We start from the raw sequence: 27,340 nt of genomic DNA on the forward strand, positions 1-27,340 counted from the left end.
CAAACTTCTTAGTACCATTTTGTAAAATATGTAGTCAGTTCTATATAATCTTTTTGTTCATTGGACTTTTGTCATACTGACCAGCTTAATTGTTTGTCTTTGTACTAATTGTTTGCCTTTGTTATAAAAAGATACAGATCATATGATTTGTATAGGAAAATAGTATATCAAAATAGTTTCGAATTTCCTATTATCTGATATTTATACATGCGTAAACCATCTGTGTTGGTTTTGTAAAGTTTCCATAGAAGAGGAAAGGAAAATTCCTATAAACTAATAAAATGCTGAGAGGTTTGACTTTATTAGGAACGTCAAATTTAATGAACCTCTCTTCTTCCTTAAACGCAACGGCGAAGTTTTTTTTTTTTTTTGACTAAAAATGCAAAGGAAGTTTCTTAGTTGGAAAGCGCTGTCTCCAATTCATAGGTTTCTCTATCTCTATACCTATATATATATGTTAACACAATATTAATTCCTATATATCTATCTTCCATGGTCATATGATCGTTAATTAACCTCCATGGCCACGAGTCGAGTCTCCCACGTCTTAGGGTCTCTTCTATGTATCTCTCTTCTTCTCCTGTTGGTCTCTGAAGGTTTCTTTGTTAGGCTCAGCTCCATGTCCTCCTTAAAGCCTTACCCTTCTCCGGTTATTAGCTCGCTGCGACCAGGAAGAAGAGCTTTTGTGGTAAGTAAGTTTGACTTCACACCGTTCATGGACCTTCGCGGACAAGATCATCAAGATGTTTCACAGCTGGGAGGATCTGATATCGACCCGATATATGGCGTCGAGAAACGGCTCGTTCCATCTGGTCCAAACCCCTTGCACCACTGATTGTCTTCTTATATATTTCCTTTATTAATTTGTTTCTGTCGACTTGATAGTAAAAACTAAAAAGAATATACTACACACGATTTAATTCATATAAAGCTACTAATATTTATTTCGGGAGTTTATGTATTGAATTATTTATTCTTCTTTGTCATGTGAATTTTTTTTGTTTTAACTATCGGTGTAAATTAAGAACGATATATAACTCATCTTGTATTCCATTTTGAGATCAAATTGTAATAATAAAACATCATAGTTTAGATCAAACGAGCATGTACACGTTTGTATAAATAAATGTCTATATATTATGTTACAGAAAACAATTGTTTATAGTATATACACATTTTTTTAAGAGAATCAAAAATATGTACACATTTATTATCTCTGATACTAGTTAGAGCATCCACAATGGTGGATTCCATTGTGGAGTCCTTAGAGACTATTTTAGTATATTTTTTTTTAATTGAATAGTTAAGGACTCTTAGCAAAATAAACAGTCCAATGGTGGATTCTTTTTAAGATCCTTAGGAGAAAAAAATATTTTTTTTTTGTTACAATGATCTATTAAGTTCAATACTAAGCTCATGAGAAGTCTGACCAGAACTGCATTCAATATTAAGTTCATCAGAAAATAAGTTCACCCAACAATATTGCTAAATACACTGTCGGTGATGCTGCAGCAAAGGAAGCTTGTGGCTAAAGGCTATTCAGAGGCTGGAAGACTCCCAACTAGCATAGACAGCACCTATAACAGATAAGTCATTAAACAAGTTACCTAACTCCCATGCTGTCGGCAAGTCCTGCAGTGAACAAGTGGTTTGAGTTTGCTCTCTCTACCGGCTCACAAACCGTAGCTAGAACCGGATCATCCAGTGCTGAAACCTTAAGAAGCGTTGCATCCAAGCTTGACCACTTCCTCTCTCTGCATACATGACACACCCTTTGGCTCCAAGTTGGTTACAACCGTTACTTAGGCAACCTTTCTCCTTGATATCCCCTATCTCCTTGACGAGCCGTTTCCCACGGCGGCGAGCGTGGGATGCTTCAGAAACCTGTGGATCACATGTGTTTGTTCATTCAAGTTTCATCATCAATAGAATGAGAGAGAGGTCTTTAGAAAAATGGTCATAGGAAAGTAAAAGATCAATTTTGAGTTTGGCTGGAAGATGAAAACAATGCTTACCCAGAATTCAGCCAAGTGCCTGGAAGTGTTGGAATTCTCAGCTCGAAATGTAGGACCAAACGTGTATATCTGTAAAGGCCAGAGACTGTGCAAAACAAGAAAAAAAAAAGATTGAGCTAACATACATTTCATCGAACACTTTGTATGCATTAAAAAAAGGTTAAAACAGTTAACGTACCTCGTCTCTCTCTATGATCGCATCTCGAAGGCGACCCGTGGTTTCTCCATCGACAAGCAACCTTAAACCTAACTCATACTTCTTCTCCCTAATGAAAGACAAGTTATCATCAAATCAAAAGTTTCAGTAGTGGGGTTCGCGAGTCAAGTTATCATCAAATCAAATGAAAGACAAGTTATCATCAAATCAAAGGTTGCAGAGGTTTGCGAGTCGAGTGGGGTTGTGGATTAGTCGAAGAGTAGTAGAAGAAGGAGGATTGTTCTGTTCTGTTATTGACCACTGAAGCCTTGCCACGTTTTTAAGGATCTGATCCTTAAACACCCTAAGTAAGGATTCGATCCTTGGATTATCAATTTCTTTTATTATTATTTTATGTTTTTTACCTAAATAAACGTGCTAAGGATTGGTCTTGGACCTCCGTTGCACATGGTCTTAGTAGTTAGAACCAATTATCATCTAAACTGCTTTTGGTAGAGGAATGCCTGAATATTCAGTAAGTTAATAAATGCTTTAGTTAACTAACGGGAAAATAAATTAGCCTCGTTGAGAAGAATATGGAGATCACTTATGACCACGTGAAGCGTTGACTTCAATTGGTTACCGACTCACCGTTTCCAGGTTTCGTGCAAACTTGTTTCGCTCTGGTCCAAGGGAGGTAGACAAGGATGGAATGAGTTCATTTACTTCTCATCTGGCAAAAACTAGTGTTGTGATATTTGATTTGGATTTAGGTATTTTGGGTTTTGACCATTTTGAGTATAAAATATAGAGATGTTTATAACATTTGGTTTGATTTTGGTTCAGATATTAAACTACTAGAATTATTATAAAAAAATTGGATTCAGTTTGTGTTCCCTTTTAAAAAGTTCGATTAATTCTACTGAAAATATTGAAGAATTAGAATTATATGTACTAAAAGTTAAAGCAATTCATATAATTTCATGTATGCAAAAGTCAATATAATTCAGAGTAATTATATTTTTTTGTATAATTTTTTGAACAAATTTAAATATTTGATATATACATATTCAATTTATTTTTAAATATTGAATGATTTGATATCATTAATATTTTTATAAATATAAATTATATTTTAGATATTTAAATATATATCTGAGTTTATATAAATTACATTTTAGATATTTAAATATATATCTGGGTTTGGTTTCCATACTTTAGATATAGAGAAACAAAAATTTATAATTCAACTCAATATGTTTTATGTGTGGTTTCTATTAAAAACGCTGGCAAAACACACCAACAAAATCCAATAGCTGGTTTACTCCGAACCATACGGTTTGCTATCCGGTTTTCTAATTATTCGGTCTAATCTCTAACCACAAACAAATGTTCCAGCAACTCCATCACGGCGCACTAGAGGACCGATTTAACTGTGTTTTTTTTCTTTCCCAAAAGCTTCTTCTTATCTACAGAACAGAACAGATAGAGAGCGAGAAATCTTCAGCGTAAGAGTTACATCGGCGTGATCTCTTTCGCTGTGTAGCAAATGCCCCTCCAGTTTCGTTATCGGCTTCAATAGAATTTTCCTTGGTTCAGATATTAATTTTTTTTTTTGGTTGAATTTCGTTCGTCCCCGTTCATCCAAAGCAACGATTTTTATTTCTGGGTTTTCGATTCTGAATCAAACCCATATCATATATATCGCAGCTTAGTTAGGGCTTTTTACACTTTTATGTGTGTAGATGGCGAGAAACGCCAACAACAGTAGCGTGTTTCTCGAAGAATGGTTAAGAGTTGTGAGTGGAAGCAAAGTCTCTAGTAGTTTAGTGAAGCAGAGCTCCGCACCGTCTGCGAGGTCTATTATTCAAGCATGGTCCGAGATTCGCGAGTCTCTTCAAAGCCAGAAGTTCGACACACGTTATCTCCAAGCTTTGAGAGCTTTGGTCAGCTCTGAGTCCACTATCCACGTCGCTGATCCCCAAGCAAAGCTTCTTATCGCTATACTATCTTTAAAAGATGTCTCTTCTTTTCCGTACGAGTCTCGCACGCTCGTTGTCAGGCTACTGTATGTGTGGATTAGGAAAGCGTTTCGACCGTCTCAGGCGCTTGTTGGTTCCGCCGTTCAGGCTATTCGTGGAGTTGTGGATGATGATGTTGGGAGGGGTAATCTGCAGCCAGCGTTGGTAGCGCAGAGTGTTGTGGTGGCTGGTGCTTTTGCGGGTGTGCATTCTCTGTCAGGAGAGTTGAAAGTGTTGAGCTTGGAGTTGCTGTGTAGGCTTTTGGAAGAAGAGTGGTGCTGCTCACTGGTGGGATCTCGAGATGAGCTTGTCCATGTAGTGCTTGCGGGAATCGGGTATGGTTTATCATCATCCTCTTCGTCTGATGTTCATTACGTTAGGCTATTGGATTCCTTGCTCGGCTGCGTTTGGTTGAAAGGTCCTCGTGGTAGTAGTGTCACTCATGGTCTGATGGTTCTTCATTTGGTCGAGTGGGTTCTGTCAGGTTACATGAGGTCTAACTATGTCGACAAGATGTCTCTTTTTGCGAAGGAGGTACTAGAGACTTCCAAGGCAAACTACACTCCTTTTGCTGTCCTCATGGCAGCAGCGGGAGTACTGAGAGCTTCCGCGGCAGGATCCAGTGGTGGTTCACAGAATCTTGAGGTTGTTTCCAAATTTAGAAACTCAGCGGAGAAACGTTTAGAAGCCGTAGCTCAGCTTTTAGTTGCTAATGGTACTGTTACACCTCCAACCGCTCATAGAGATGATCTTCTGTTGAAGTGCTTTGCTATAGCATTGGCTCGATGTGGGTCCGTTTCTCCCTCTGCTCCTCTGCTTTTGTGCCTCGCTTCTGCATTGTTAACTCAGGTGTTCCCTTTAAGCCAGATATATGAATCTTTTGGTAACGATCCTATTGGACCAAGACTCATTTGGGTCAGGGAGCATCTTTCTGGTGTTCTCTTCAAGGAATCAGGGGCCATAACTGGGGCTTTCTGCAATCAATACGCAAAAGCAAATGAAGAGAACAAATACATTGTGGAGAATATGATTTGGGATTTCTGTCAAAACCTCTACTCACAGCACCGTCAGATTGCTCTGTTGCTTCGTGGCTTAGAAGATGCATTGCTAGGAGACATAGAGAAGATTGCAGAGTCATCTTTCCTTATGGTTGTCGTCTTCGCGCTAGCTGTTACGAAACAATGGTTGGATCCAACAGTGTCTGAAGAAAGAAAGATGGAGACATCAGTGAAGATACTAGTTTCATTCTCCTGTGTAGAGTATTTCAGACATATCCGTTTACCTGAATACATGGAGACAATCAGAGAGGTGATTTCATGCGTCCAGGAGAATGATGCAACTTGTGTTTCCTTTGTAGAGTCCATCCCTGCCTATGCTAGCTTGACGAATCCAAAAGGTTTGAGAAATCAATATGAATGGTCAAGAGATGATGTGCAGACATCTCGAATATTGTTTTATCTTCGAGTGATCCCAACTTGCATTGGACGGTTATCTGCTTCTGCCTTCGGGAGAGTCGTTGCATCAACCATGTTTTTGTATCCTTTACTCTGTTTTTTGTTTAACCATGACTCTGATCTTTAAGGTTCCTTAACAATCCTGTGGCTTTAGATATATTGGACATCCTAACAGGAAAGTGGCACGAGCATCTCATACATTGTTTGTAGCATTCCTCTCTTCAGCAAAGGAAACAGAAGAGGACGAAAGAAACCAACTCAAAGAAGACCTTGTTTTCTATTACATGGAAAGATCGTTGGAGGTACCTAAAGCAAACAGAAGAATGGATGCAATGCAAGTATTTTTCTTTCTATTATTAATCACTAGTTATACATGGTTCAGGTCTATCCTGAGATCACACCATTTGAAGGTTTGGCTTCAGGCGTTGCAGCCTTGACACGGCATCTACCTGCAGGAAGTCCTTCTATATTTTACTCTGTCCATACCCTTGTTGAGAAGGCTTCAACGTTTAACACCGAAGGAAAAAAGTCTGATCCTGGTAATCAGATTCTTGACTTGCTTCTGAGACTCGTCTCTTTGGTTGATATACAGGTAAGCTTCGTTTCCATTTTAAGCTATACTAGAAAATAGCTCATGGTGTTAACGTTCTCTTTCTATACATAACTTGTTTTTTTTTTGTTTGGTTCAGGTGTTACCGTATCTGATGAAGTCATTAGCACAACTTATTATAATGTTACCAAAAGAAAGACAGAACATGGTGCTTGGTGAACTGTATGGTCAAGTGGCTGAATCAGACGATGTGATTCGCAAGCCTTCTTTAGTCTCTTGGCTACAGTCACTGAACTACTTGTGTTCTAATAACCGGACTCAAGACGCAGCTTCTGGACTAACGATAGACACTTCTAACCAGTTGGCTGCTCGGCTCTAGGAATCTCCTCATAGTTTTGCAAGCATGTTGAAATAGAGAATAAAAATGTTTTCCTTGTATTTTGTTAAAGCTTGTATGACAAAAACAAACGAGCAGTCAACCCGGTTGGGTATATGATTTACTGTTTTAATTGATTTGGTTTACAAAGAAGTACCAAATTATTTAAGAACTAGTTATCTGATTTGGTTGATATCTTCTTGTTACTCTTTTAGCTGCCGAAAACAAATGTGTGAAGAGAGGAGTTAAGGAAGTGGCCAAGAGCATTCGCCATGGCCACAAAGGGTTAGTTTTCTATCTTCAAATCGGAGCTAGAGTGGCTTTTGAATTAGATGGCTCTTGACTCTGTTTTTTTTAGTAGAGCAGATATTACCCTTTGGTAGTTGTATGTGACTTCAGGGCCAGAATCCTCTTCCTCTTCTGTGATCCTCTATAATATCTCCATATCACAACCCTTCACAATTGTCAACACTTGTAACTGCTTCATCTTACAAGGATGGCCTTTGTAGTATTTCTCATCACAAGCCCAATCTATTCTTCTCTCCAAACACGGATATTGGAGACAATCGGTTTCTTTTTGTATTCATGTCCCAACCTGAGTTTTTGTCTCCACTAGAATTCGTCTCAACATTGACTATTTATTTTTCTTGCTGGCAGGCTGAATCAATTAATTCGATTTTCTTGATGACCAAGCGGCCAACATGTTGCCTGATTCTAACAAAGCCTACGAAAGGAGAAGTAAGCACGAAAACTCAAGAGAAACTTAAGACGGACTATGATCTAGTTGTTGAAGATGTCAAAGAACTCGCTTCATCTACTGTGTAGTAGGATTGCATATAATGATTTGTATTGCTCTTTGCTGTCTCATGTCTCACTGTACAAGTAAACGAATCAGTCTCTTATTAATGGAACATGATACATTGCGAAGACTGAAGTATCCTGTGTGTATTATAAACTCTGTTATTTACATCATATCCACTATTTTTCACGGACCCTAAGTTTTAACAGTGTAACTAGCTGTTACAGCAACTATTTGAGATTGTATGCAAGAATGCCGAGACAGCCAATGGCCTGGCCAAAGCAACAAGAACAGGTACAGTAGAAGGTCCAAGGTTCTGTGTTGCGCTGTTTGTTCTATCGCTGTCTGTGCGAGACCTTTCTGCAACATACTCCTGAACAAGATTGCTCAGTATGTCCAATTGATGCATTATCTCACGTTGTCTACCAGCAGCAAGTACAACCTGTCCAGATATAATAAAAGATAAAATGACCATATCTATCTGAATCTAAAGCTATCTCTGAAGTTTCTGTTGATGTCTATTGGAGTGAGTAACTCGAGAATAAAATTGAGCATGTGTTTCTGATCTTGTAACACTCTGCCATCTGAGGAGATTGTCTTCCAAGCTGAGACGAGGATGAGGACAAGAGGGACCCAGAAGCTGCAGCTCTCCTGTTCGGAATATCGGAATTTATTGATGATAAACATCCCACATCGAAAATATAATAATTAATCTACTACTATATATATAAAGGGTTAGGGCCAATCCACTAATTACCAATTGGTTTTAAGTGTGAAGCCCATCTACCTTAACATTGATTATATTTGATCGAGAAACCAATAACGTGGGATGTTTATCATCAATACCCTCCCTCACGCTCAGACATATAGGTCTGAAGCGTGGACAATGTGGAAATAACATCGGTATAGTAGTAGTTGTAGTAAATTAGGTCAAAGGATCTTATCGCTCTGATACCATGTTATGTTCTTCACGGATCACACAAGAGTAAACAATGTTGATGTTCGGTAATGGTTCCTCATCGGTGATACGAGATCGAATGGAAGAGAAGCGCGAATCATCTAGCCCGAAAAGAAATTTATGAACTTTCGTCTTCTCTTTCTTTCTCAATATCAACTGCAGCCTCACAAGTGCAGGAACGAGAAGTTTTCATTTTCTGTAACTCTTCCCACAGCTTTGTAAGACGCCCGTAGTAATCTAGAACAGGTTTCCCATCCTGCTTACAATTCGTGATCTCATCTTGTAGTTGATGCAGGCGGGTGCCATTCTTGACGGAGAAGCGGAAGCGTAAAGTTTCCCAAAGCTTGTGAGCTTCATGAAGTGAGTGACCGTAGAACGCACTTTGGAATCGATGGAGGTACGAATCCAACCGACGATCATGGAGTTAGCAGCAAGCCATCGGGTCAAGTCTGGTTCCGTCTTTGGTTTCGCAATGGTTCCGTCTATAAACCCGGTTTTCTTCTTAGCTTGTAAAGAATTCTGAAGTTCCGTCGACCATTCCGTATAGTTTTCATGAGTAAGCAACACAGAAGTAATCAAAGCTCCAGGGTTATCGGATGGATGAAGATAGTATGGTGATAAGTCCGTGAGAGGAGGGGTAGGAATAGGATTAGTAGTATTGGTAGAAGTAAAGGAAGAATTTTCATCACCCATCGTTTTTGATATCGAGGGTTACGTGAAGAAGAAGAATAGAAAAAAAAATTTAGGTCTAAGAGATCTTTAGACCTAATACCATGTTATATTCGGGTTAATTATGAGCTTCCAACTTAAAACCAATTGGTAATTAGTGGATTGGCCCTAACCCTTTATATAGTAGTAGATTAATTCTTATATTTCCGATGTGGGATGTTTATCATCAATAGAATTCAACTCTTCAATACGGGATCTGAACTCATCCATCCTCTCAGTTTTGACTTTTGAAACAAACGTAACTTTTGTATAAATACTGAAAGATCTTAGGGCCACAAAACAGAGAGACCATTTTTTTTACCTGATTCGGAAGCGTGGCCGCTGGTGAAGCAGGTGCTCTGCTATCAGCATAAGCTCTTGAAAGGGCTCCTCCTTGAGAAGGAATTAAGCTAATTTTTGTCTTCAAGTCATCTGGCAAATCCTGAAACATGGACCCACACGCCATCGTACAGATCAAGCTTACCATCGTATGTTTATATAATCAACCGGACAACTCATACCGTAACATTTATTCACGAGCTTCTCCAGCTGCATGTGTTCAATATATGTATGTGGAAGTCCGAGTTGGTTGGCCACGTTTTCAACGAATGTACGGTGGTCTCTGCCTTGTACCTTCATAAAAGGAGTTGGAATAAAGGTTGATTACTAGTTTCAGAATACCATCCTAAAGAGAGCAAAAGAAACAGATACTACCTGAACCTATGTCCGGTTCAGCTGTCCGAAACAGTCAATCTTCACGATAACCTTGTCATCATCAAAGATGTGACTTTTTCTTTTCAAGATTGTTGCAACGGTATTTACCCATTGCCATTAGTCATCTGAGAAGGTGAACGTTGGCTTCAAAAGTTATTCTGGGAGATATAACAAAATAGACTATCTGTATTCTGTAACCCACTCCTGAAAGCAATACACAGAATGGTGAGCATTCATCCTAATGACCACCCATTCATTCCGCTTTGATATGGTGTTTATACATAAGAACAATAGTCTGAACAAGTAATAACCAAACCTCAAACGTGAAATAGTATTTTCCATCCCCGGTCCTCATTATGAGGTATGATTGACATGATTTAGGATCATCGCCTGGTGGTAGCAGATAGATGTCGTAAGTTCATTTGTTCTGGTGTTACAGCCTTCGTTGACTACAATAATATAAAATAACTCACTTCAACCAGTGAAAAAAATTCTGCCATAAGGGCAAAATGAAAGCACCAAAATTACAAGTGTTGTAACCTTTAGAATATATGTCGGGTTATGAAAGCCACTGAAGTGGCTAAACTGAGAGCTGATATTTGGTCTGAGAGCTGAGTGATAACACCCTATAGATATCATTAATATGATCAGTTATGACTTTTTGAAACAACGTAACTTGTATATATATTGAAAGATCTTAGGGCCACAAAACAGAGAGACCACTTTTTTACCTGATTTGGAAGCGTGGCTGCTGGTGAAGCAGGTCGTCTGGTATCATCAATACGCAAGTCAGATGATTCACTGACGTAACATATGTGTTGGCTCAAATCTTAGATTCAGTCTTATTTAGCTAACAAGGAGAAGAGATCGAGGTCACCCGCGAAGATAGTTCATTATATCATCAGCAGAAGGAATCAAGTTAAGTTTTGTCTTCAAGTCATCTGGCAAACCCTGAAACATTAACTTCATTTAAATCGGGTTTAAGGTATCAGTTTAATTTCATTGATGAAGTCTTTATTAAATATGTGGCTTTGAAGACGTTTCTTTGCAACGGGTCGGGTAAAGGTAGGAATCATCGGAGAGAGCTGAGGTAATATTTAAGAAGATCAATGATAGGAGTTGCTAAAGAATCCCGGCCAAGTTGCTGAAACATGATTCCATCCATTCGAGCTTGTATTCCCTCGCTGACTGTTAACTCATTGAGGAGTCCATTCAGTGTTCTGTCTACTCCAATCACCGAGCTTCCTATACCGCTTAAGGTCTTGAAATCTCGACGACCTGTATTCATTTAACCACAAATAATAACCACAAGTATCTAATGTAAGCTTACTACCTTTTGCCGTACAAAGATGAGTTCAGTGAAGCAAAGATGAGTTCAAGAGGAATATCAGCTTTCTGCTTGGCGATGGCTATAGCTCGGGAGAGTCCGCCTAGAGCATCAACTAGACGACAAGAATGAGAGAACAGAATATTACTAGAGAAATATCCAGACTCTGCCTTGTGCTACTTCTTCCATCTTGTCAACCTATATATGAACATGAGAGAACAAAATATTAGTCTCGGAAAAAGAGCAATGTAGGAAAGAACTAGTAGATTTGGAACATATACATGCATCGATCTTGATAAGGCTGCTTTGTTCCGGAAAAGCTGATATGCATGCTGTGCCGACTTTCCCAAACAGTCCAGCTTCCTCTGGCCTGGAAACACACAATTGCATGCGCTTCTTTTGTGAATTAAAGGAACGTAAAAAAAAGTCTCACAAAGCGGTCTCGAGAATCAAATTTGAACCAAAATGGCATCAATTGGTTGAAAAAAAGAATCTTGAGTTAAAGCCTAACAAAGTATACTCGAGGTGACATAACCGCATTGTGTGTACGCACAATATAGACTTGTAACCAAGCAGCAAGTATATAAAACGGAAAAATGAACTCTACTGGAACCAGCACGCAGCTATGTTTGAGCAAGAGAATATAACCAACCTCGTAAAGGTGACTCTTCTACCACCTATTTCATAAGCAACGAGAGTGAATAGCTTATGCCTTTGGATTCATACTCGATGTCAGTTAGTGCCTTACTTGCTTCTATGCGTACTTGCAATATCGTATCCGATTTACGGAAAGGTTCCAAGAGTTATGTATTCCTGAAGTCAGTAAGCAACCTTTAACAGTGATGGTATCTATATTATAAAAAGCACTTAAAGGGAAAAGTGTAGTATCTATATTATAAAAAGCACTTGAAGGGAAAAGTGTAAGGAAAAAAAACTTACAAAACTGATGGAGTCAGAAAGCTTAAGAGAGTCTATGCCAACGTTCGGATGCTTAACGTGAGAACAAATATGATATAGAAATTAAAATGGGTTTTATACAAAATAAAAGGGTGACAATACAAAGAGATTAGACATAGTCCAATAAACTCTCTACTTCCTACTTTTTCTTTGGGGGGTGACAATACAAAGAGAGCCAAGACATAAGGTATACTCTAATGGACTCTCTACTTCCTACTTCTTCTATTTCTTCTATTTCTTCTACTTCTATTTCTCTCTGGTCTTTCGCTTCTTGCAGTATTGTTAGTTCAATCGTAGCTTCAATCTTGGATTTCTCTATGTCAGGTTTCTTCAGCACTCGGCGAATTCCTTTTACCAATTCCCAAGACCTGAACAAGATTATTAGAACCCCAAAACTACACACTGCCACTTTGCTAGGTTCAGCAAAGTGAGGGTTAATCAAGCAACACACCACAGACATTATCATCCAATCCAAATATGATTCTTTGACTATTAGTCTCAATATATTTGAACAAAGAACCAAAAGATCAATTCTGGGTCTAAACGATAATGGATAAATTCTAAGACTATATTATGTCGGCTCACAAACATACTATGATACCATTTTTGTGTATATACTGTGCAGTTGAAATGTTCAACGCCGTTAAACCATTTTGAAACCATGTTTTGCAACTTCATACCACCACGATTTTCACAGGTTTATAAATAGTTCAGGAAAATTAAACTGTCTTTCAAAATGACAAAAAGTCAAATATATTGTTACCATATATTGAAGCATACAATAATGTGGGGAATGCTAAATTACCATATATGATGTTTATTAGGAATCATAGGCTCTAACTAGTGACATAGGGAACCAAGGAGAATGATCAATTCCCACTAATTCCTTAAAAATTATACCATTTGTAGGGAATTTTTGATACGTCTGATTCCTTGTCATTTCTTAAATTTTAAGGAATCATAGAACAAAATCATTCCTTATTAAAATTGATATGGAACAAAAAGTAATAAATATTCCTTTTAATTCCATTAATTTTATTCCTATTCATTTCTTTCCTACTCATTCATATTCCTAAATCAATGGTCACCAGTTAGAGCCATAGATTTCTAGAAGAGTTTTGCGTTTTGATTTTCATATTTAAAATTGTAATTCTTTTTTATCCATATTTTTGTGTTCTAACGAAACCTCTTTCACTTCTTATATAAGCATTCTTTCTCTTCTCGTCTCTTCTGACCAATAGTTATACTGATTTTGTGATTTATTATAAGTTTTTTTCTCGCGAAAATTATTCTGCTTACAATTTCTTTATCCGGCGGGTGTTTGATATCAAGACAATGAGAGTTTCATTGATCATTCAATTGTGCTTACCTTAATCACTAGATAGTTTTTTTGTTGAAGTGACCACATGACATGTTTTTTTGAAGTAACATGTATCTTCAAATTTACAATATAAGTGGTTGTTTTTGTTCTTGTCCATCCACCTATCAGAGACATAAAAATTTGGCTAATAAAATCTATATTATGAAAAATCTCTCTAGTGATTAAGGTAAGCACAATTGTACGATCAATGAAAATCTATCTATTAAAATCTATATATATATAGTTGTCCAAAAAAAAAAATCTATATATATTATGAAAAATGAACATAACGAATTGTTATAAATTATTTTTATTTTTTCGAAATGAATGTAGACATTATGAAAAGAGATTCTAGATATATCTATAGATCTTTGGGAAAATGGTCATAAAAATCCCAAACTTACAAATTTTGGTCATCTAAAGCATATACTTTGGCTTAGACAACTTAAACATCAACATCTAAGCATATCATTTCTAGGATGACTTAAGAATCAAAAAATGATCTGTCTCTCTCTCTATTTTTTATTTTTCTTGCTGGCAAATTGAATCAGTTAATTCGCTTTACCTGAATCACCGGGACTTTGCAAATAATTTCGGTCTAAAGAACGAATTGGTGAAGACAACATACATGAACGTCCTCCTTGCTCTCGTGGAGACACTAAACAAGCCTCCACATACTTTCACCGAGACTGAGCTAAGACGCTCGCAGCGACCTGGTCGAGCTAACAGAAGCAGGTTTCAAGGTAGACTGGTTAAATACAATGCTTGATGGGGTTTCCTTGGATAGGAGGAATGAAGAAAATATTGCTGATGATGATCATGGGTCACGAGGAGTAGAACAACTCATCGAGGAGAAGGTCGAGGCTGCTATAGATTGACTCGATGGTGATATTCACTCTTGGAAAGGACGTTTGGGATTTGCTCTTCTTCGTAATGAGAAAATAGACTAAAGATTAAATATATACATTTTAATTTATTTCTTTTTTCCATATATATATAGTTGGAAAGGGAAGTTTACTAGAATAACACAAATTTAATGTATTATTACTAGAATGACTCATAATTTTTGAAAATTATTAGAATATTTTTCTGGTCAAAATTGTCCTTGTGCACTGTTATAACAAAAAAAAAATATTACCAAAATATCCTTGTTATTTGATCGATGACAGATTTATTTTCAAAAAAATAAATCTGCCAAGTAATAAATCTATTTATAAAATCTGTGTAAAAAAATAAATCTATCGTTGCAATGGTGTCAGACTTTTTTAAAAACGTCAGATTTGTTCATACGGTAGACTTAATTGTTCGATTTGTTTAGAAAATAGATTTTAAGCATAAATCTGTCGAATGATATAGCCGATTTGTTATAAATGGCAGATTTATGTGGTCAACTTATTTTCTTATGGACCGATTTATTTACTTATGTTCGACTAATTTTCTTACGGAAGATTTATATAACCGACTTAAAATTGTTGGCAGACTTTTTGTTTATGAAGTGACAGACTTTTAAATTTTTGTTGTGGCAGACTTACTGACGAAAATCTGGGTTTATGTAAACAAATTCCAATTTCGACCAGATTTACAATAATTTCGAATCTGGTATATTTTCAGGTCAGTTAAACTCAGAATTAAGTAAAAAAATTCAGTTGTCGTCATCTCTTTTATACCTCTTTTCTTCATTTTCAAGTTGTCATTTTTATGGTTGTTTAATCACTTGTTGCAATCCTTATTGCTTGGAAAAACATGGATCACATAATTCTCGTCTGCAGAAAATAGAAGTTTGAAAGAAAAAGTGGTTTTTTGAGCATGAACACGAGTTGGAACTGACAAGACAAAACAGATTTTGTGGCAAGCCATTACCACCTTGCAGGAAGACAACGAAGTAAAAACAAACACATGAATTATAAAGTGGCCAGTGCAACACTGGCTTGATTGATCTTAATCCTATCAATTTATGTTGGAAAACAGATGTTATCTTCTATTTGTCTCTTACTCATTTTCTTATTGTTATATTGTTTTAATCTATACTTACGTATCCATGTAAATAAAATATCATCAATTTAATTCAACAAGCAGAATACAATAACTGAGTTCACCAAAATAAAGGCTTAAAATTTACAATGCACCATCACAATATACAAGTTAAACCCATTTGAATGAGATCAGACCAAAAGAAAGTAGCCTCATCAGGTTCTTCTTTCACATCTTCATTCTCCTCAGCCTCATTAAACTCATCAAATTGCTTCTCCTCATCTTCTTCCTGACAAAGTCACCATATCATATTAGGATTCAAAATTCCATGTTAGAGTGAAAAAAAAGAAAGACAAAAAATTAATAATGATACACATAGTTCTTCATCAGCATTGTTGTTCTCCAGTGACTTGCTATACTCTGTCTCCTTATCCAAATAAACTTTCTTATCCTAAATAGCCACTTAATACAATCCGAGTTATATCACGATAGGCAAATCACCATGCAACCTAGGGAAGAAACAAAGAACAGAGAAACTCACTTCTTCTGTCAAAGACTTCTACTTTTCACCGCCTAGCTTTGCAACCTACGATCATACAGAAAGCACAGTCTATAAAAGCTTCACACAGAAAACACTAGCACATAGTTTACTAAATCTCTACCGATTATCAAATACAATCTTTAACCAATCTCACATTTATGAATTTAACAGAGTTCAAAGGAAGGTTAAATGAAATTGGGAATTAGGGTTTCTAAATTTCAACATGCAATCAATCAATATATGATAACAACAAAGTCGAATAGCATAGGTTTTAGGACTCAAAGATTAGAGTAACTTTCAATTGAAAGCAAATTGTGACAGAGGTGAAATCAATTTCAGATTTGTCTACAAGGACAGAGACGAACATGAGTTAGCTTGGAGGATGGCGGAGACGAAGCCGTTTACGGTAGAGGTGACGGAGAAGGGACAGTCGGAGCTGGATGTGCGGAGACGATGAAGAGTGTGTTTTGTCGCCTTTGGTGAAGAAACCCTACGAAAAAGCCAAAGGTAAAGTGTTTTGTCGTTTTTTTTCGTTCTTATAATATTAATTTTTTTTTGCCTTTTTAATTAGGTTTTAATTATCAGTAATGGCAAAATCGTAATCTTCCATGTTCCAAGAGTTATTCTAGTTATTCCAATATTTTATGAGTTATTCTAGTCATTAGTAGAATAATTTGAGTTATTCTGGGTAATTTCTCTATATGGTTTCATGGATCTCCCTATTAGCTGGAACGATCGAACCAAAGAGTTTATCTTTTTTAGTCAAAGACAGATTCATATTGCGTCTAATCCCAATGTCTCATGCGTGTGCACCAACCTTATGAATGGCAAATGTAAACGAATCAGTCTCTTATTCTTGGAACATGCTATATACATCGTCAAGACTATCCAGTGTGTATCACACAAACTCTGTTATTTACATCATCATTATCCACTATTTTTTTCACGGACCCTGAGTTTCAGCAGTGAGTTAACACTAGCTGTTACAGCAACTATTTGAGACTGTATGCAAGAATGCCGATCCAGCCAATGGCCACAGCAAGAAGAACAGGTACAGTGGAAGGCCCGAGGTTCTGCGTTGTGCTGTTGGCTCTGTCGCTGACTACTCTCTCTGTGCGTGACCTTTCTACAAGTACAAGATGCTCGTGAACAAGTTTGGTCAGTATGTCCATTTGAAGCGTTATCTCATGTTGTCTTCCAGTAACAAGTTCAACCTGTCCAGATATAATAAAAGATAAAATGAAATATTTAGACCCTTACAGTAGTCTCTCTCCGAGTCTAAAGCTATCTCTTAAGTTCAGCTTATGTCTATTGGAGTGAAGTAAGTCGAGAATAAAATTGAAAAAAAAAATACCTCTTCCATGAGAGCAGACAAGAGGGACCCAGAAGCAGCAGCAGCAGCAGCAGCTCTCCTGTTCGGGATACTGGAATTCAACTCTTCAAGATGGTATGTGCACTCATCCATCCTCTCATTCACTGTTGATATTTGGTATATGAGCCGAGTGATAACACCCTATAAAACATGATAATATATGCTCAGTTATGACTTTTTGAAACAACGTAACTTGTATAATATTGAAAGATCTTAGGGTAAAAAAAAAACAGAGAGACCACTTTTTTTTTACCTGATTTGGAAGCGTGGCTGCAGGTGCTCTACTATCAGCAGAAGCTCTTAGTCTTGGAAGGGCTCCTTGAGAAGGAATTAAGCTAACTTTTGTCTTCAAGTCATCTGGCAAAGCCTGAAAACATGGACCCACACACATATCAAAGCTTTACCATCATGATATAAATATAATCCACCGGATATGTGTGCACAACTCATACCATAACTTTTTTCACACGCTTCTCCAGCTGCATCAGTTCAATATATGTATGTGGAACATATGAAGAAGCTTCCAGTCCGAGTTGGTTAGCCACGTTTTCAACGTATGTACGGTCTCTACCTCGCACCTTCATAAAAGGAGTTGAGAAAAAGGTTGATTACTAGTTATAACACTTTGTACAGAGAGCAAAGAGAAAACAGATACTACCTGAACATGTGTCCGGTTCAGTTGTTTAAAACGATCACTCTTCACAGTAACCTTGTCATCATCAAAGATATGACTTGTTCTTTCCGAGATTGCTGCAAGGGTATAACCCAATGCCATTAATCCTCCGAGAAGGCGAACGTTGACTTGGAAAGTTATTCCGGGAGATATAACTAACGAACAATCTGTAAACGACTCCTGAAAGCAAATACCATAGAACCATAAACATCTGTTTCTCAATCTGATATGGTACGTTTATACATAAAGAACTATAGTATATATGAACAAGTTAATAAAAACCAAACCTCAAACGTGAGATAGTATCTTCCATCCCGGTTCCTCATTCTGAGGAATGATTGACATGTTTTAGGATCCTCGCCTGGTGGTAGCAGATAGATGTCACGAGTTTCTTCTGTACGTTCTTTGAAGTCTTCAGACAGAACTGCCTTCATTTGTTCTGGTGTTAACGCCTTCGTTGACTACAATTAAGATAAAAACAAAACCAGGAAAAGTTTTGCTGCTGCTAGTTGCAGATAATAATATTGAAAGCGCCAAAAATAGAAAGTATTGTAAAACCTTTAGAATATATGTTGGGTTCTGAAAGCCAGAGGGGTCAAAATTGTTTTCGATGTTAATATGAGCTGTCTTCAGGTCAGGTTCAATAAGCGCCTCGTACGTGGGATAAACCTGGATAGAGAAGACACAACACATGCATCAGGCAGCAAGGATGAGAGCAAGGGAGATTTAATCAGAGGATAGAATAGGGTGAGAGAACCGTCTCGAATATTCGACGAACTGTCTCTTGAGAATCCTGGCCAGGACGTTGAATGTCTCCCAAAACACGCTTGACAAGATTGGAAGACACTCCACCAGTGACGGAGACACGAAGATCGAGGAAAGGACGTAGCTTCTCGCTCAAAGCGTATATGCCTTCAAGGATAACAATGCGGGAGCTAGGCACCTCAACCGTTCTATAATTAAAGCACACACACACAAAAGAACCATATAAGTCGTCACTGCACATAAACTACTAATCTATGTGCTAAGCAATATAAATTGTCTTTGCCTATCAGATATATATATAATCACTACCTGTAACCAATTCGCGAGTTCGACTTGAAGTCATATATAGGAACCTGAACAGATTGTCCATCCTTTAGGCCGTGTATGTTGTCAAGAAGTTTATCATAATCTGTCAACCGTTTGTCTGCAACAATAGTAAACAACACTCTTCAATAAAACCCAAGAAAGCAAGCAATAACCGAATCAAGCCGTGCGAAACAAGTCATACCATCAAAGTCTCTACCGGTGGCACGAGCACCATCAATGTAGCTGTCCATGTTGATGATAGCAATACTACGCAAGAAGTTGGAAATTTTCTCAGTGAAGACAGATTTTCCAGCTCCGGAAAGACCAGCCAAACCAACCAAGATGAGTCCATCGTTCTTCTGGGAGAGTAGCTGGCACGCACGGACGAAAGCGCAGAAACCTTTCTCAAAAGTCAACGGATCATCGATGGGAACTATCTCGTATCTTCCTGCAGAGTCTTTTCTTTTAACGAGCCGAACTTTATCCCTCAACAAGTCTTGAGGTGACCACAGAGAAACAGAGCTCTCGCGCACCATTGCAAACCCTGTAAACACACACAAAATACAAATCTTTTCATATATTCACTACAACTGCAGATGCAATACGATCAAGAGATTCATCATAAGAAGTTACTATAATAAGTGCATGAAAGGCTTGAGCTTTTAGAGTTATACTGCAACGAGAAGGCTTTTGCACATGCGATCAAGACGAACAGAATCAAAACGATAACGTTATGCGATCAAGAGATTCATAAGAAGTAACAATCGAAAGAAACAAAGAAGGAGAGAGACGATCAAGAGATTCATAATAAGAAGTTACTATAAATGCATGAAAGGTTTGAGCTTTTAGAGTTACTGCAACGCAACTTATCAAGACGAACGAATCCAAAGAAAGAATCAAACGATAACGTTTACGAATCTGAGCGTAAACGAAAGAAGCAAAGAACGAGAGAGAAGACGAGAACGTTTCAGTCTTCTTCTTCACCTTAAACGGAAGAAGAAAGCTTCCGCAAGAATCGATGGAGCTCGAAAGAGATGGGAAGAAGAAGAAGATATTCTCTTAGCAGTCAGTTACTGAGAGTAAGAAAGAAAGGAAGATGATGGAAGTGGAGCAAAGACGATGACGGAGTATATAAATAGCCAAACAGTAAACCGGCGATTTAAAATTGAAATTCGGTTATCAAATTTCGGTTTCTTACTTGGGGATTTTGATTAAAATGAACCGGGATAAACCGAAATGGACTTAAGTGACGAATCATTGTGAGCGGTTACTCCACGTAACGACTTTGACCGTCACACGTCACACACACGGTGAAGAAGAAGCGACGACGTGGAAGAAACTAAAACCTTCTTCTCAAATCTTCTTTCTTTCTCTCTCTTTTCCTCGAAAAATCGCAGGAGAGAGAGAAAGCGAGTGAGAGAGAAAATGGCGAAGCTACTACTACTCCACGCGCCTCAAGTAGTCTTCACGACTAGTAGGTCACTGGTCTCCGCGACGACGGCTATATACAGAAGACCTCTCCTCGTGAACTCCAATTTCACCTCTTCTCCTTCGGATTCGCATTCATCATCTTCCCATATCGTTCCTCGTCTCCGCTCTCGGAGATTCTCGGCTCGCGCCTTCGACGATTCACCTGCTTCCTCGGCGGAAATGGAGAAAGATCAGCAACAGCAGGAACAGCCCCGGGATGGAGCTGAGGACTATCCTACAGGAGAGATGGTGTACGAAGATAGAAACGCGTGGGAGAGCTTTGTTGTCAAGTTCAGGATGCTGTTTGCTTATCCTTGGCAGCGTGTTCGCAAAGGAAGCGTCTTGACTATGACTCTGCGCGGCCAGGTCTAGTCATTTGTTGACGAACAAAATACACTAGTACAATGTATTTGTGATGTTTATTTTGTGAATAGAACTCCTTACTTGCTTTGTTGTTATCTATCTATCTATGTTTCAGATCTCTGATCAGCTGAAGAGCCGTTTCACTTCAGGGCTTTCGTTGCCCCAAATCTCTGAGAATCTCGTGAAAGCTGCTTATGATCCTCGTATTGCTGGAGTCTACCTTCACATTGAGCCTTTGAGCTGTGGCTGGGGAAAGGTTGAAGAAATTCGTAGGCATATATTAGATTTTAAGAAATCAGGTAGCTCTCTAGTGCTTTAGGTTGGAAGTTCATTTACTCTCTCTAGCTTTTTCACATGCTTTCTAAAAGCTGATCAAACATATATTTCTTTTGTCAGGGAAATTCATTGTTGGGTATATCAACATATGCGGACTAAAGGAGTATTATCTTGGCTGTGCATGCAGTGAGCTCTATGCTCCGCCTAGTGCCTATTCCTTTCTTTATGGTTTGACTGTTCAAGCTTCTTTTCTTGGAGGTAATGATTTGCTCAGTTTCTCGCATAAGAAATATCTATGTTCTATATCATAGAGTTATACAGTCTTACATTCACTTGCCACACCATCCTATATCCTAAAGCTGAATATGAAAGACACAAAGATTTACATTTTCACATTTATCGTTAACTAATTTTTTTTTTCAAAAAGTTTAGGTGTCTTCGAGAAAGTGGGGATTGAACCTCAGGTTCAAAGAATTGGAAAGTACAAAAGCGCTGGAGATCAGCTTGCTCGCAAAAGCATATCCGAGGAGAATTACGAGATGCTGAGCGTGCTGCTTGATAACATCTATGCAAATTGGCTGGATGGTGTTTCTGATTCAACAGGTTCGAGACCTTTTCACCAATCTTGTTATTGGTTTCTAACCGTTTAGTTCTCTCCTGAGTGGCTTCTGCTTAGAACCATGCAGGGAAAAAGCGTGAAGATGTTGAAAGTTTCATCAATCAAGGAGTTTACGAAATTGAAAAACTAAAGGAAGAGGGACTGATAAAGGATATTCGGTATGATGATGAGGTACCTTCTACGTAGGGCTAGAATAATGTGCTTGTTATTTCGTCCTTAGTTATGAACTTTCCCTTTTGGTTGTTTTGGCATCCTCTCAAAATATTGGGATATAATTATAAAGTTTTCCCTGAAAAATCTATCTAAAAGAGAATTAGATAACGCCCCTCATAGTCCATGCTGTTTTTTGATCTATTCCAATCAATTTGAATGCCCTTGCAGGTTATATCAATGCTGAAAGAGAGACTTGGAGTTGAAAAAGACAAAAAGCTTCCCACTGTTGATTACAAGTAACCGACTCTTACTACATGGAATTTTCAAATTGAGGCTTACTGAATCTAGAGCTATTATCTTTGCACGTACAACTGGCTCTAGCCTTGTACTATTTTAGGTGTTGTATACATAAATGGGTACTGTTCCCTAGTTGGTTCCTGCATTATTGGCTAATCTTGATTTAGAGTTAGTGTAATAAGAAGAACTGAATATCCTGTGGCACTACCTACTAGAGATCGTAACTCAGCAAAGTGTAGACAAGATTTCTTGTCTATAGGTTCTCATCGTGTTGGGAGGAATAAACTTTTTGCAACTTTTTTAGTAACTGGTATATGCATACTCTGTGGTTACTCATTTCTGTAGCATATTATACTTGTCTTCATTTTCTTCTACGGTTACCTTTTAGCTTCGTGCAGTTATATTAATTATACAGGCTAGTAACATGCATACATTCTCTCAATTGAAATGCTTTATGTAGGAAATATTCAGGTGTTAAGAAGTCGACTCTTGGTCTAAGCGGTGGTAGAGACCAAATAGCTATTATTAGAGCAGGGGGAAGTATTTCTCGGGTTAAGGGTCCGCTGAGCACTCCTGGCTCATCTATTGTAGCAGAACAACTCATTGAGAAGATCCGCAGTGTAAGAGGTAGGTCTGTTTATTTTTCGTCTGCAAAGTAAATGCCTGTATTCTTCTACAGCAGCCCAAAACTTTATATTTCCTCTTTTTCTTTTGAAGAGAACAAAAAATATAAGGCTGCCGTCATACGAATTGACAGTCCAGGAGGCGATGCACTTGCTTCTGATTTGTAAGTAGTAGTTTTAGTAAATCTTCAATGCTGTGTAATTTGTACCGTTAATATGCTCGTATGATTTTAACATGCCATTGATGGTTTCACTTCACCTTTTAACACGTTGAAGTCCGAAACATTTTTATTTTATTTATGGTAAGTTTGGATGGTTTTGCTGCACCTTTAGGTTTTATTATAACACTACGTATTGGTACACAGAATGTGGAGGGAGATCAAACTATTGGCTGAAACGAAACCCGTGATTGCATCGATGTCAGATGTGGCAGCAAGCGGAGGCTACTACATGGCAATGGCTGCAAACACCATTGTTGCTGAAAATTTGACATTAACTGGCTCAATTGGAGTTGTCACAGGTGATCTCATCTTTGTACAAGTCTCTTTATCATCCTCCCTATTGTTTGATTGCTTTTGTATGTTGTTGTTGTTGCAGCAAGATTTACCTTGGCCAAACTATATGAAAAGATTGGCTTTAACAAGGAAACTATATCTAGGGGAAAATATGCTGAGCTTCTGGGGGCTGAGGAAAGACCTTTTAAGTAAGTTACCACACTCCATTTTATCACATCGAGTATACCTCTGTAAGAAGCTATACGTTCCTTAAATTCACAATTCAAAAGAAGCGCGATTGTGTTTTCAGGCCAGAAGAAGCTGAACTGTTTGGGAAGTCGGCACAGCATGCATATCAGCTTTTCAGGAACAAAGCAGCCTTATCAAGATCAATGCCTGTATATGTTCCTTCTTTCCTGTATTGCTCTTCTTCAACGCCTGCCTCTCCGAGACTAATATTCTTCTGTTCTCTCATGTTATTAGGTTGACAAGATGGAAGAAGTAGCACAAGGCAGAGTCTGGACCGGTAAGGATGCTCATTCTCGTGGTCTTGTTGATGCTCTAGGCGGACTCTCCCGAGCTATAGCCATCGCTAAGCAGAAAGCTAATATTCCTCTTGACAAGAAGGTTCGTCATTAAAAAACTCTCTTTTGAACTTCACTGAACTCATCTTTGTGTAACTTACATTAGATACTCTGGTTATTCTTGTGGTGAATACATACAGGTAACTCTTATCGAAATTTCAAGACCTTCTACATCACTACCAGATATCTTAAGCGGTATAGGAAGCTCGGTGATTGGAGTAGACAGAACACTGAAAGGACTACTCGATGAGTTAACAGTCAGCGAGGGGGTACAAGCTCGAATGGATGGGATCATGTTTCAGCAACTTGGCCGAGATTCTTTAGCTACTCCTATCATTGATCTTCTTAAAGATTACCTCAGCTCTCTCCGATGATTCCAACCTTTACCCGACCCGTTGCAAAGAAACGTCTTCAAAGCCATCAATGAAATTAAACTGATACTTATCTGAGTTAAAACCGATTATACATGAAGTTAATGTGAAACAATTTACAGTTTCAGCTATTCACTAATATATAAATAGGCATATGCATTGTCTCTCTTATAACACACCAATAGAAACAAAAAGCAATAATGAAGACCTCAATGAGCACCATCGTCTTCTTTGTAGTCGTCCTCTCCATTTCTGCCGTCTCCTTAGCCAAGGAAAGCCCTGTGGAAACTTGCATGAGAAGAACCACCACCCAATCGCCCACTCCTTCTCCTTCAGACAAATCCACATCACCTAATCTCAAGCTTGAAGACGAGTTATGCAAAGACGAGACAAGAATCGTCATGTACTTCTTGGAACTGAACGGACGGTTCCCACGTTACTACCTCAAGGCAATGTGCAATGTATTCGGAAACGACGAAACAAAAGTGAAGGACTACGTCACAGCCAAATGGTTAGATCATTCGGAGAAGCTCCTCAGCAGCTTAGCTTGCATAACAAGAACCACCTTGGTGATCAAGAAGAGCCCTCTGGAAACTTGCATTAGAAGAACCATCGATGAATATCTCTCTCGTTCTCTTTCAAGGAAAACAAAAGTATATCATCTAGATGTCGTAGATATCATAGGAGACGATTACTGCAGAGACGCGGCACGAGACGTCATGTACTTCTTGAAACTAAACGGGAAATTCCCACCTTACTATGTCCAGGCATTGTGCAATGTATTCGAAGACGAGGAAAAGAAAGTGAAGGAATACGTTATGAAGAAATTATGGTTAGATCATTCGGACAAGCTCATCGATAGCTTATATTGTTCTTCTCTATAAACAAATCTGTAAACTTTTTGATGATTTAAAAGTATCAAAAAAACTTTATAATATAGTCCTGTTTTAAAAATGATGTATTTTTGGAATTTTCAGATTAAATTCTGATTATTTTTGTGGGTTAACTATTTTCACAATTTTTTAAAAAACTTTATTTTCCACAATTTTTAGTCAATCAAAATTAAATAAACACAATTAATTATTCAAAACTTACAATTTACCATTATTGTTTAATAAAATATATTAAAATACAAAAAATGTATTTTTAAAACAAATCATTTTGATATGGAGGCATTAACTATTATTTTTGACATCTTTTGTTACATGTTACCAACAAAGTTGGTCGTGAGTGTTCCGACATAAACAACACCTCTATATTCATTCACTTCACTTACTAACGTATCTCCATAATATTCTCCGAGAGACATACGCTGGATAATCTCACCGCCGGCGTTGACTTTCACCGCTGATGGCTCGGTGGGGACCACTATAAGCTTAACGGAGTTGGAGGCGATCCAGAAATCTCCACCGTCTGTTCTCCTTATGTTGTCCGGACCAGGGATCGAAGGTACGAAAACGTCCCACGTGTTGACTTTTGGACCCTTGATCCAATACCTTAAGATACGATTCCTCAAGAACTCTCCCACAAGAACAAACTCTCCGTCGGAGCTCACGGCGCATCCGGCGGAGCCACTGAGACCGCTTAACAAAACGGTTATGCTTTTCGTCTTTGGGTCGTACCTAAAGAACCTCCCCGTTGCATCATTAACAGCAACCGCCAAGACAAGTTGACTGTAATAACGAAAAAAAAGAGATTACTTTTGTCCGGTTTAACTAAACCGAAATCAAATTTTCAATCAACCTGGGGCCAAATCTTGTGCTGAAAGATGTGAAGTAAACCGAACCAGTCACTGGATCTACATCTAAACCGTCAAGGAATTTAAAAGGTAAACCAACTGCGCTGTCGGCTAGGCGCTTGGCTTGGCCACCGCGGCGTGAAACCACGTACAGCCCCAAGAACGCATCGGCTATGTACAAATCTCCGGTTATCTCATTGAAAGCTAAACCGACTGGTCTACCACATATGTTACCAAGAAAAGTCCCTACTGCTTTATCACATAGTGACTTGTTCCTATAAAATACACATTTGGGTTATTACTAAAGTGTGTATGTATACGTATGCATAAGTGATAAGTATATGGATTAGAACATACGCTATTGGTGAAATATAGGCGAACTCTGTAAAGCCAAGCTTTGGTCCTTGGTATTTTAAGATCTTGCCGCCGGAGACTCCGGTATAAGGTCCTACACCGTGAGAATCGAAAGCAAAAGCTTCGGGACCAGAGACTCCTGGTGGCAGAGGGATCTTCTGGAAGGTTTGAAGAGGGGAGACAAGAGAATGAGATGTGAGGAGACAGAGCAAAAAGCAGAGGATGAAGACTCTATGTGTTTCCAACATTCTGACTCATCAATATATCACAATGAAGCTGAGCAAGTTTCGTTTGTGTATGCATACACGCACGAGTCTCCAATTTAAATTGGATCGTAACCGGTTGGTAAATGGTTACTAACCGGTTCATGATTAGGTTAGATGCTCTTCTTGAGATATATGTCACAAGACTTTTGTCTTTTCTCTACAGTTTCCATTGTTTAACTAAACTTAACAATTCGTTTCGTCTTTTTCTGTCTCTTATTCACGTGAACATGGCCAACTTTCCAGCTAATCCGAATATAAATACTGGAATTTTCATTTCAGTACTTCTAAATTTCTTTTTTCATAAATCACGTACTATAATGTGTATTTTTAAACAAAAATCATCTATATTTGATAACTTGAACATGATCAACATTATATACGGTTTAAAAACAAGCATATATTACATGTATGAAATGATTTATTATTCTGAAACAATCACTTAATTCCTTAAACCTTTATTTATAAATATTATATGCATATCCCTATATACTAAAGCGCAAGTCGCCTTTCCAATAAAATTCTGACACGTGGAAAGTCTTTTGTAAAAAAATTCAGTCGATTAAATTATTTTTCTTTAGTTCCCTATTTTTGTGCAACTAATAACTACTTAGATTCCAAAGTTTTCGGAATTTCCATACCACGTTCAAATTTTTTCTTCATTATTAAACTGTTTCTTCTCCACCAGATTGCTCTTTTTCTTTCTTTATGTTTTCATAGTTTTACATACGG

The 27,340-nt window shown here is 38.0% G+C and overlaps 5 protein-coding genes and 2 long non-coding RNA genes across 11 annotated transcripts; 3 read left to right on the top strand and 4 right to left on the bottom strand.

Moving 5' to 3' along the window:
* Positions 1 to 377: 377 nt before the first annotated feature.
* LOC108826513 (CLAVATA3/ESR (CLE)-related protein 13) lies at positions 378 to 944 on the top strand. Its single transcript, XM_018599886.2, has one exon. The coding sequence runs from the start codon at positions 521 to 523 to the stop codon at positions 833 to 835; it is 315 nt and encodes a 104-aa protein (XP_018455388.1). The 5' UTR covers positions 378 to 520; the 3' UTR covers positions 836 to 944.
* Positions 945 to 1,322: 378 nt separating this feature from the next.
* On the bottom strand, positions 1,323 to 2,607 carry LOC108842820 (uncharacterized). Its single transcript, XR_001948281.2, has 2 exons — positions 2,194 to 2,607; positions 1,323 to 2,100 (listed from the first exon to the last, which is right to left on the bottom strand). It is a non-coding gene; the product is annotated as an uncharacterized LOC108842820 (long non-coding RNA).
* Positions 2,608 to 3,586: 979 nt separating this feature from the next.
* Positions 3,587 to 7,479, top strand: LOC108828422 (uncharacterized). 4 transcript variants are annotated; one of them, XR_008938828.1, is made up of 6 exons: positions 3,587 to 5,707; positions 5,781 to 5,928; positions 6,009 to 6,218; positions 6,316 to 6,664; positions 6,768 to 6,837; positions 6,911 to 7,479. XR_008938828.1 is itself a non-coding variant. In XM_018602117.2 (4 exons), the coding sequence occupies exons 1-4, from the start codon at positions 3,897 to 3,899 to the stop codon at positions 6,553 to 6,555; spliced, it is 2,409 nt and encodes an 802-aa protein (XP_018457619.1). In that variant the 5' UTR covers positions 3,587 to 3,896; the 3' UTR covers positions 6,556 to 6,687. The 4 variants fall into 4 exon arrangements, 1 of the variants encoding a protein (XP_018457619.1); XR_008938827.1 differs by having other exon boundaries at positions 6,919 to 7,479; XR_008938826.1 differs by having other exon boundaries at positions 6,768 to 7,479.
* A 7,931-nt stretch (positions 7,480 to 15,410) lies between these two features.
* LOC108825993 (uncharacterized) lies at positions 15,411 to 16,403 on the bottom strand. Its single transcript, XR_001945340.2, has 4 exons — positions 16,253 to 16,403; positions 15,888 to 15,932; positions 15,720 to 15,797; positions 15,411 to 15,635 (listed from the first exon to the last, which is right to left on the bottom strand). It is a non-coding gene; the product is annotated as an uncharacterized LOC108825993 (long non-coding RNA).
* A 318-nt stretch (positions 16,404 to 16,721) lies between these two features.
* LOC108826174 (inorganic pyrophosphatase TTM1) lies at positions 16,722 to 20,100 on the bottom strand. 2 transcript variants are annotated; one of them, XM_018599558.1, is made up of 11 exons: positions 19,988 to 20,100; positions 19,206 to 19,547; positions 19,007 to 19,121; positions 18,690 to 18,885; positions 18,491 to 18,601; positions 18,220 to 18,393; positions 17,918 to 18,112; positions 17,712 to 17,837; positions 17,513 to 17,626; positions 17,242 to 17,400; positions 16,722 to 17,101 (listed from the first exon to the last, which is right to left on the bottom strand). In XM_018599558.1, exons 2-11 carry the CDS (start codon positions 19,537 to 19,539, stop codon positions 16,880 to 16,882), a joined length of 1,746 nt encoding a protein of 581 aa, XP_018455060.1. In that variant the 5' UTR covers positions 19,540 to 19,547; positions 19,988 to 20,100; the 3' UTR covers positions 16,722 to 16,879. The 2 variants fall into 2 exon arrangements, with proteins under 2 accessions (XP_018455060.1, XP_056849335.1); XM_056993355.1 differs by having other exon boundaries at positions 19,968 to 20,059.
* A 250-nt stretch (positions 20,101 to 20,350) lies between these two features.
* On the top strand, positions 20,351 to 24,431 carry LOC108827193 (serine protease SPPA, chloroplastic). The gene is made up of 13 exons (XM_018600552.2): positions 20,351 to 20,839; positions 20,952 to 21,135; positions 21,233 to 21,370; positions 21,545 to 21,715; positions 21,799 to 21,902; positions 22,113 to 22,180; positions 22,642 to 22,808; positions 22,899 to 22,968; positions 23,170 to 23,324; positions 23,402 to 23,507; positions 23,609 to 23,696; positions 23,782 to 23,925; positions 24,023 to 24,431. Exons 1-13 carry the CDS (start codon positions 20,429 to 20,431, stop codon positions 24,254 to 24,256), a joined length of 2,040 nt encoding a protein of 679 aa, XP_018456054.1. The 5' UTR covers positions 20,351 to 20,428; the 3' UTR covers positions 24,257 to 24,431.
* A 902-nt stretch (positions 24,432 to 25,333) lies between these two features.
* On the bottom strand, positions 25,334 to 26,717 carry LOC108827194 (protein STRICTOSIDINE SYNTHASE-LIKE 12-like). Its single transcript, XM_018600553.2, has 3 exons — positions 26,349 to 26,717; positions 25,997 to 26,266; positions 25,334 to 25,926 (listed from the first exon to the last, which is right to left on the bottom strand). Exons 1-3 carry the CDS (start codon positions 26,591 to 26,593, stop codon positions 25,455 to 25,457), a joined length of 987 nt encoding a protein of 328 aa, XP_018456055.1. The 5' UTR covers positions 26,594 to 26,717; the 3' UTR covers positions 25,334 to 25,454.
* Positions 26,718 to 27,340: the final 623 nt, after the last annotated feature.

Source organism: Raphanus sativus, chromosome 9 (assembly GCF_000801105.2).
Source record: "Raphanus sativus cultivar WK10039 chromosome 9, ASM80110v3, whole genome shotgun sequence".
In the NCBI taxonomy this organism is placed as follows: Eukaryota; Viridiplantae; Streptophyta; class Magnoliopsida; order Brassicales; family Brassicaceae; genus Raphanus; species Raphanus sativus.

Coding starts and splice junctions, on each gene's coding strand:
- LOC108826174 (XM_018599558.1), bottom strand. CDS start 19,539: ATGGTGCGCGAGAGCTCTGTTTCTCTGTGGTCACCTCAAGACTTGTTG. Junction 18,394..18,490: donor ACCCAACATATATTCTAAAG/GTTTTACAATAC, acceptor TCTTAATTGTAG/TCAACGAAGGCGTTAACACC. Junction 17,838..17,917: donor TGAACCGGACACATGTTCAG/GTAGTATCTGTT, acceptor CCTTTTATGAAG/GTGCGAGGTAGAGACCGTAC.
- LOC108826513 (XM_018599886.2), top strand. CDS start 521: ATGGCCACGAGTCGAGTCTCCCACGTCTTAGGGTCTCTTCTATGTATC.
- LOC108827194 (XM_018600553.2), bottom strand. CDS start 26,593: ATGTTGGAAACACATAGAGTCTTCATCCTCTGCTTTTTGCTCTGTCTC. Junction 26,267..26,348: donor GCCTATATTTCACCAATAGC/GTATGTTCTAAT, acceptor TGTATTTTATAG/GAACAAGTCACTATGTGATA. Junction 25,927..25,996: donor AGCACAAGATTTGGCCCCAG/GTTGATTGAAAA, acceptor TCGTTATTACAG/TCAACTTGTCTTGGCGGTTG.
- LOC108827193 (XM_018600552.2), top strand. CDS start 20,429: ATGGCGAAGCTACTACTACTCCACGCGCCTCAAGTAGTCTTCACGACT. Junction 21,371..21,544: donor TCAAGCTTCTTTTCTTGGAG/GTAATGATTTGC, acceptor CAAAAAGTTTAG/GTGTCTTCGAGAAAGTGGGG. Junction 21,903..22,112: donor ATATTCGGTATGATGATGAG/GTACCTTCTACG, acceptor ATGCCCTTGCAG/GTTATATCAATGCTGAAAGA.
- LOC108828422 (XM_018602117.2), top strand. CDS start 3,897: ATGGCGAGAAACGCCAACAACAGTAGCGTGTTTCTCGAAGAATGGTTA. Junction 5,708..5,780: donor GTTGCATCAACCATGTTTTT/GTATCCTTTACT, acceptor CTGTGGCTTTAG/ATATATTGGACATCCTAACA. Junction 6,219..6,315: donor TCTCTTTGGTTGATATACAG/GTAAGCTTCGTT, acceptor TGTTTGGTTCAG/GTGTTACCGTATCTGATGAA.